A 9,322-nucleotide genomic window follows, 5' to 3' on the forward strand; every position below is an offset into this window, starting at 1 on the left:
GGTACTGCAGCCAGGGCAGTCTATGCTTTTAATGTTTATTCAAAAGCCTGCATGGAATTGGATCTTTTCCAATAGGATTCCACATAAATTTTATTTCATGTCCAGTTGAAATAAGGAGAGGAGGACAACAACATTAAAGAAATGAAATGAGCAAGACTCAGACCTTCTGAATACGATCGAGTGCACCACCGGTTATAAAAGTCTCATTCCCGTCATTATCAATTGTAACCGCTGAAAGTTTTTCTAAACTTATACCAGCTGCAAATGGATGTCCAGGATTGCTGCAAATGGAAACTAATTGCCATTAAACAAACCAATCTAACACATGAGGTAGAGATCATTTTTACCTTTCAATATCTTCGTATCTGATGTGAACATTTGATATCGAAAGCTTCAAGTTCCCAATTATTGTGCTGATCAGTGATCCTAACCATGAATTATTCTGAGGAAAGATAGAGAAGAAAGAGGAAAGAGCATTAAAGTAATGCAAAACTAAAATATTTCGCATATGATTGTACTAAAAGCATCCATAAAGAGAAAGGAAAACACGAATTTTGAAGTTCAAGCACTAAAAATATCAAGATGTAAATAAGTAGTGATTCACGTATGGAAACGAATCACCTCATCAAGCATTTTAGGAGAACCTCATGCAAACTAATCACCTTATCAAACCCAAGCACAAATCATCCCATAAAATGAGGAAAGAAGACAAGTTCGATCTGACACCAAGCACCCAAATTAAAACATTTCTTTTTTTCTCTTATCTTCAATTTTTTTTTTTTTTTTGCAAGAAACAAACTCATGGATAATATGAAAAGGAAGAAAAAAATCAAGGATACAAGCTCCCAAAGGAAGAAAAAAAAATGAAGAAAAACAACCAAACATAAAAACCAAAATACAAGGTAAATAGATGAGATCTGGAGCCCAAGAACAGATGCTGAAAAAAATTTCATCAATAACGCTTTCTAATTCAAAAGGAAAGACGGCTGAGAAACCAAAACAATCGTTTAACATAAACTGACCGCAGAAGAAGTAAAGAATCTGAAACCTCCCTCCATCAAGAGAAGACAAGAAAACTAAAAGATCTCAACCCTCAAAAACTGCTGCAAACCGGAACCAACCAAAAACTTGTTGCCCTTGATTAAAGTCTGCCTATTCAGTGATTGGAACTACGGTAATTCTTACATCTTCAAAATATTTTTAAAAACTTTGATGATATTTAGATATTTTTCTCTTATCTTCATTAACACGTTCCTGTCCCATCGTTTGAAGATATTTCCTCGTTTGGACATTAACGAAATAATGTCGAACTATATTGATAGAACCTTCAATTATTTATGTACTGAGGGAAAAACAGAGCCAAGGAGATTTCAAAAGCTCCATATTCTCCAAAACCTCACAAATAGCCAAAATGATTCAAATACGCAACCTCCCTCACACTACGATATTTAACCATATTTACATGGACAAGAAATAAAATTTTTATTGATATATGAAAAAAGGAAAAAAAAATGTTCAAGTATACAAACTGAGGAAGCAGAAAAAAATATACTAAAAAAGCTAAAAATAATAATAATAATAAATAAATAGACAAAACAAAACTCCAAATATTACTAGAGAATAAGACATTAAATAACAAATCTCCTGAGAATTAAAAAAACTACACAACTCCCTTCAAGATGGAAAAAACACCTTTCACCCAAGATTTTTATGTTTTCAAGTAATATACAATGTATTAGAAAGAAGTTAACACCCTATTGTGAAATTCACTTTTTTTTTAACAAGATACGAACTTCTCATTGAAATAATGAAAAGGAACAAATTGTTCAAATGATACAAACTATCGAAAGAGTGAAAAAGAAAGACAAATGAGAAATAAAAAGGTTAAAAATGATAAATAAAGACACTCCAATTAGGACAAATAAGACTAGGGGAGTAATCTCCAAACAATGTAGATAAAGAACACCACTGAGAAGCTTTGAATTTTGTTGAGTGAAACCAATTGAACGAGGATTTCCTTCTATCTACAAAAGTTCTAGATTCCTTTCAAACCACAACTCATATAACATAGCTTTGGTAGCGTTCAGCCATAGCAAATTAGCTTTGGGAGGCAAAGCAGGCCCAAGAAGAAGTTGAGTAAGAATCTTTACTGCATTCCCATCGAACACCCAAGATAAATTGAACTCTTGGAATAATAAAGACCAACAATTCTGAGCGTAGGGGCAGAAAAAGAACAGATGCAGCAGGTTTTCCCCAAATGATTGGCAGAAAACACAAATGGAAGGTGAAAGGCTGCAATCAGAAAGCTTCTTTTGTAGAACATCCGCTGTGGCTGTATTGAGTTTTCCAAACAAAAAAATCCAAATGGAGAAGCTGACCTTATTTGGACTTTTGGTTTTCCAAATAGCCTGCAACAAGTGTTTTGACATGGTCTCTGGGGACAACCTGCACAATGAGGCTACTGAAAATTCACCAGAGGACTCCAAAGACCAGATTCTTGTATCAGCCTCGTTGTTAAGGACAAATGGTTTTAAGAGGGAGAGTAATGAGATGAATTCCTCTATTTCCACTTCTTTTAACAACCTCTGAGTCTGACTTCTCCAAGAAAGAGTGTTTTTGTCCCAAAAGTCTTCAACGGGCCCATGGGGAGATAAAGATAAATGATAGATATTAGGAAATCTATCCTTCAGAGGCCGATCTTCTATCCATATGTGATTCCAGAAGGATATATGGGAACCAGCACCAATCTTGAAGATTGAATAATGATCTACACCTGAGTCCACTGAAGAGAAATATTAATCCATGGACAGCGAAGACATCCATTTGGTTTTGCATCAGAGAACGAACCAAAATTACTCAGTCCGTATATACTTGAAATCACCTGAACCCACAAAGCATGAGGTTCTCTACCAAAACACCAACCCCATTCAGCAAGGAGGGCTTTATTTTTCCTGGCCAAGCCACCAACTCCTAATTCTCCATTCCATAAAAAAGACCTCATGCTTCTTTCAATTTGTTTACAAACCCCCAAAGGCATTAGAAACAAAGATAAGTAGTAGAGAGGTATACTTGATATCACACTCTTACGTATAGTCAAGCGACCCCCTCGGGATAATTGAAACCTCTTCCAACGGTCCACCTTTTTTTCGATTTTCTCCACAAAAGAACTCCAAAATGCTGCAGATATCGGATTGCCCCCCAATTTTTTACCCAAATGTGCAACTGAAAAGCACTTAAAAGTGTAAAACTAAATATTTACATGTATTTCCTCACCGGCCCTCTAACATACAAACTAACTGGGCCCCACCCATAAACAAAATCAATCGTTCTCACTCACATATCTTTCTCTCCCCTTTCTCCCCTCTTCCTATTATATACTTCCACAACCGGGACCTATCATATATTTCAGGTTTTCTTGTTAAAACTACTTGTCCTGTTACTATAGAATATTGTCTTCTGGATATAATTTTGTATTCCTCATATATTCAATTGAGGATCTCTATTAGAGCAAACGCGAATTACTAATTTCTTTAGCAGGGGGACTCAGTCAAAAGGTTGTTGCAGATATCTTCTGCTAAGAAGCCAAACTGCTTATTCAGCATTTATTGGAGATTTTTCTTATAAGAAACATCATAATATATAAACAAAAAGAGCCACCCCGCCCAAAAGAAAACTACACAGTCAAAGCTTTTTTGGAGATATTTTTTGTAATTCTTAGAATCATTCATTTGCACATTTCATTAATTACATAAGTAACTTGCAATGCAACTTCAAGATATACTATTGAAATACTTAATTCCTTAACCGTCTAAACCATGCACATTGAAATTCATCGTCAATTAGGGGGAAAACTCGATTAAGATTATACATAAGAAAAAACAAAAAAAAATCCTAATACTACTCAAGTAACAACTTAAAGAAACCACCATATAATAGGGATTCCATATGATTGATAGTGTTACAGGTAGACATACCATTTCTGTCTTAGTTCGCTGCATCCTCTCCAATAGCTTGATCTCCATTTCCTGCTCCATGTTAAGAGTGAAGAAATTAGACTTAGACATCAATCTGGTGGTATCAGTATGATTTCTTCACAAACATTTTTCCTTACCCGAATTCGAGTTTTCTTCACCTCTTGGATAGCATCTTCACTACATCCTTGAATTTCGGTTGCAGGCTCAGCTAATAAGAAAATTCGATCCAAGTACACTATAACAGGATCTTGACCAAGTCTGCTCCATGGAACCTGATTTGAGAAACGTGTTTAATGACCAAAAAAAACCTTGGATTATAGAGCCAAAGTTCAAACAACAGGAAAATTACTGTTTCAAGTAGCTAAAAGGTAGATTTAAATTTAACAGTAAATAAAAATTAATTACCTGTTTATGACATAAATATATGTGTCAAGAATCATGTCAAGGGGAACAATCAACTTGTCGCGTAAAAGTTGATATAAAAAATATTAAGTCCAGAACTTCACATAGGGATCTCTTTGTTCGAAAGGAATGCCACTAGTTCAGAGAGGGAGAAACTTGTTTTAGTCATTAGTAATTCGTTCATTTAGGAGTCTTCTAATTCTGTTGTTCAGAAAAGTAGAGTCTACTATTGTTTACATAAAAGGATGTTTACTATTTTTCTCAGAAAAAGAAAATTTATCTTAGAGGGAGAAACTTATGAAGAAGATAAAAAGTAAAGTTCCGCCAAAGATAACACCAAGAAGAAGCTTTGAAAATTGCTTAGTAACATTCAACCCAGGATCTTCTCTTGTCTTCAAAGATTCTCTTATTTGTTTCAAACCAAACTTCTGATGATATGGCTTTAACAGCGTTAATCCAAATAAGTTTGATACGAGGAGGGAACAACAGGCATGCTATCAACTGAAAAACGTTCTTGCTTGCTTCTTATCAAACACCCATTGCACGTTGAAAATCTTGAACAAGGAAAACCAAAAAATTGAGAGAGAGTGACAAGAAAAGGAAAGATGATTCTGAATGCTTTAAAATCAAGAGATTTAGAATAACAAGAGAGGAAGGACAGTGAAGCACTTCTAGCAAGGGGTATATCGCAGGGGAAAAAAGGAAACAAAAGGAGAAGTAGTGTTGGGTAATAGTGAGGAGATCCACATCCAAGGCATTGGCTCATCAGACTTAGGCTTCACAACAACTTTTGAGGAAGTGCTCCTAAAGTGAGATATGTACTACACCTCACTCAAAATTGTATTTCACTAGTTTTAGTACAATAAATGTGGGTTGCAGAAATTTGAACCTCCAACCTCAAGGGAAGACATTATGCCTTTACTACTGAGCTATATTTATGTTCATGTTAGAAACATTTTATTTCACTTGATGCCTTTCGGAGCATTGAAAAATGGATTGTATATTTTCCAAGGCCCCACTATCAGTGGCATAATAGCATTTGCAGTCTGCAATCAGCGAGAACATGACACAAATGGCACAAGCACTTGGGCATTTCAATGAGGGGCTGAGATAAATGCACATGCAAGATCTACTCATGGACTTGAACACCGTAGCTAAATTGAGAACTTGTGAGAAGTGCATTACATTTTGGGCAAATCTACTAGAGTTCCAACGAGGAGTTCACTGCACTAAGGAAAAAGCTTGACTAAGTTTGCTCAAACCTTTGAGGTAAGTGAACATACCAAAGAATTTACCGCTTAAACACCAAAAATAACTTAGCACAAGTTGAAGCTCAACAGGTAGCAAGATATATATGTGGCTTACAGAGCAATCTTCAAGAGAAAATAGACCTATATCCCATCAGCTAGAAAATTGAATCTATTTCGCTCAAAAGGCAGAAAAGGAATTTACTAAGACCACTACGAGGTTCAATTCATTTAAGAAACCAAACTTCAAGTCCAGTAGATCAATCTTAAGAGCCAAAAAGATAACCACAAACCCAAAACTCAGCATTTCACTCGGGACAGCAGTAAAACACTCAAACTGGTCTCTTTAATCTTTAGAAATCAGACATCCAATCAAGTAACAATAAAGAAGACACATTTACCAGTTAGAACATTGGGAAGAATTCTAGATGGATACAAGTTGGTCATCTTTCAAATGAATACCACAACAAATAAAATTGCATTCATCAATAAACATATTACCAAAAGATGCTAATTAGGAAACTTATGGCAGAGCAGAAGATAAAGAAGTAGAGTAGCATTGGAAGGAGCAGATAAAAGAGAACCAACATGCTATACGATCCACCAGTTTCTACTGAACCAAATGTACAATCCAAGGCAATGCCAATGCACTATTGACAAAGGTCTGCAAGTTATTACGGACAAAACTAGGAGTGTCCAAAAAACCCAACAACCCGACAAACCCAACCCAAACCGTAAGAGTTGGTTGGGTTAGATGAAGCCTTGGGTTGGATTGTGATTTTCCCAACCGATCATGTTGGGTCGGGTCTCGGATTCAACCTTAAAAAAAATCTGGTCAACCCAACCCAACCCGAATTTATGCATATATTTGTATTTTTCTTAATTATATATATAATAATATCTTTATCTTCAATGTGTCTATTTAGTGTTAATCCTAGCCTTTCATTTAAGGTTTTCATATTATCTTCTTCCATTTTGTATTTTAATCTCAACCGTCCATTAAATTTTAATCCTAACTCCACGTTGCTGCCATGATAATTAAAAATTAAAAATTTTAAAATAAAAAAAAAAAACACACACACACACACAAGCCAACAACCCAACCCGAAAATATTGTGTCGGGTTGGGTTGACCATCCAATTCAAACCCAACGGTTCCTATATATGGCCAACCCGAAAATTCGGATTGGTCCAAAAACCCCTCCTAACCCGACCCAACCCGTGAAACTGAAGGAATTGCAAAAATTTACATCCAAAATCATTACTATTCATCTTCCATCTCCTGGAACATTTTCTCACCAACCATCTAACAGCAGGAAGTATCATCAAAAACTCAAATTGAAGATGTTCATTCAACAATATGAAACTTTATTCAGCTTATGATTCTCTTGGATGTTTCCTGCCTTGTTTCAAAAACAGCAAAATCATAGAAGGGGATCCCATGCAAATGTCTTCGGGTGGAGTGGTGCACAGATCAAACAACTTTGAACCAGAAGGGGGGGGGGGGGGGAGAACTTTCTTTACCTTACAGAAATAGTGATGAATTAGTTACTGGCAGTTCTAGAAATGAATCACGGAAATTAAGAAGTCAGAGAGCAACTCTTTTTATACAGATAATCTGAACATAGTCTCTTTATACATTGCTTGACGTGCATTTTCCTGATCATTGAGAGCTTAAATGTCTATGCAATTCAAATATATTGATTCCTTACAAATTTATAGGTTTCAAGTTTATTATTTAGCTTTTCTCCTTTTCTCTAGCTGATAAGTAAGATTGTCAGTCCAAAGCCTTTTCAATCAGAAAATTCTTTTTTAGGGTATTTCAATCATAAAGTTAAGATAAGCATAATTAAACTTGGCAGGGAAATCCTACTGTGACACATGATTATAGATTGAGCAGATGGAAATTTTACAAACCTTAATTTTCACTGATCCAAGAAATCCGGCTCTAACTTTCACTGGCAATTTCAATGCATTGAGGGCCTCTGGCTTCAGCTGCATATTACTTAGCTCAACATCACCTGTGAGACAGTAACAGAAATAACTAGAAAAACTCAAAACCATAATAACTTCAACATATACATACATATACTTAACAAATAGAGCTTGCACACATGATTGACAACGCAATGTCCCCCTAATTATTCCAATTGTATTCAAATTCAGATATTTTAGACATAAGTTACATAACCCCGACTGATAAAAGTTTCCAGCTCGAGAAGAATTTCTTATGCCGTCACCACAGTCCATAACCACAGAGAGGCACTCGTGGCCATGGCCTTGGCCTCTTCGTCCAGCTTCTACAGTTTACATTATAATGGCACTTAATCTTCCAAATCCGACTACTACCCTCCACAAGTTAGTTCTCCTTCCTACTTCACACAATACCAGTTCTCCTCACACGAGCGGGATTCAATGCTTTATATCCTTAGTGGAATGACAGTCAGGTTGAAATTGAAGTGAAATGCGCCTCACTAATTCATAGGTAATATGATTTAGTTTCACATACTATCTTCCTCACAAACTGGAGACCATCCTCTTCTTCGCCACCTTACAAATATTCCGAAGCAACCAAAACAAATAACATTTTCTTTTCTTATTGCACGAAGTATAATAAGCCGTTCAAACTCCTACGACTTCAGATTAAGAACTTAATATCTCCAAAAAGTTGGCACAGCTTCCAAAACTAAAAACTCATAGAATGGAGACATGAGAAGAAAAAAGAAGACGACGCAGTAATAGTGGAAACAAGGAGTGCAGGAATTGAAATGAATTCAACCTTGCCAGACACTGATCTTCAGAGCCTCCTTGTTGAGTCCTCGGACATAATTTCCAAGGTACCTCTGCAATAAGTACGCCACCTGATCCTCCAACATTGTGCTGACTCCACGATCAGATTCTTATTCACGTCCACCTAAAAATGAAACAGTGAGCATAAGAAGCAGAGGAAGCTGAAACTGGAGAAGAAGAAGAAGAAGAACGAAGAGAAATTCGCCAATTCGATTATCATTCTCGGAGACAGAATGATCCGGTGGAGTCGCAACGTCTACCCTGTGAGTATGTGGAAAAAAAATCTGCCATGGCCGACATGTCGCACGAATTTCTTCGTGAGATCCCCGCAAGTGAAGCAATCGAATTCTGACAGCGTTTCCAGATCGAAGCCACGTGATCTGCACGTGGTCAATATTTAATAGAAAGGTCAGACCTAATAGCAGGGACGTGGAGGCTGCAGGGAGGGTAGCGTGGTTCTGTTCGCAGGGGATTAATATCCAGATGACTTGATCCTGGAGTCTCCAAACCCCACCTTGAATTAAGCTGGAAATTACGCAATTGCCATAATCGGAGGCGGTGGAGGCTGCAGACGTGGGAAAATCGCCCGCGTCCCTAGAACTGATGCGTGATCGGCACGTGATGGCTTTAAATATGTTAAATTTTGAGTTATTTGGCTATGTAGTCTAGTTATTTTAATTAATTCATTTCCATAGTTATCGTAATCTTATATAATAAATGGTTAAATATATCGTTTAAAATCAAAGCGATCGCGATCGTAACTCAACTATAATTGGCATATATCTCTACACAAAAGATTGTGAGTTCGATCCCCAAAAATTTTGCACTAAAAAAATTAACGTTTAAAAAAATTAGTTTTATGAAATTAAATTTTATTGTTAAAAATGTTCCTACGGTTTTTTTTAGGGGT

At 36.3% G+C, this 9,322-nt stretch overlaps 1 protein-coding gene across 2 annotated transcripts in view; it reads right to left on the reverse strand.

Moving 5' to 3' along the window:
• LOC111024248 (pleckstrin homology (PH) domain-containing protein) overlaps positions 1–8,720 on the reverse strand; it is a 119,435-nt gene extending 110,715 nt beyond the window's left edge. For both annotated transcript variants that reach the window (XM_088125701.1, XM_022301904.2), the window contains exons 1-6: positions 8,402–8,720; positions 7,540–7,643; positions 4,112–4,246; positions 3,975–4,025; positions 348–442; positions 164–281 (exon numbers count right to left, since the gene is read on the reverse strand). In XM_088125701.1, coding sequence (XP_087981827.1) covers positions 164–281; positions 348–442; positions 3,975–4,025; positions 4,112–4,246; positions 7,540–7,643; positions 8,402–8,498 — 600 coding nt within the window. In that variant the 5' untranslated portion in view covers positions 8,499–8,720. The remainder of the gene's footprint in view (positions 1–163; positions 282–347; positions 443–3,974; positions 4,026–4,111; positions 4,247–7,539; positions 7,644–8,401) is intronic.
• Positions 8,721–9,322: the final 602 nt, after the last annotated feature.

This window comes from Momordica charantia, assembly GCF_013281855.1.
Source record: "Momordica charantia cultivar OHB3-1 chromosome 6 unlocalized genomic scaffold, Mcharantia_2.0 BLBB01000006.1, whole genome shotgun sequence".
In the NCBI taxonomy this organism is placed as follows: Eukaryota; Viridiplantae; Streptophyta; class Magnoliopsida; order Cucurbitales; family Cucurbitaceae; genus Momordica; species Momordica charantia.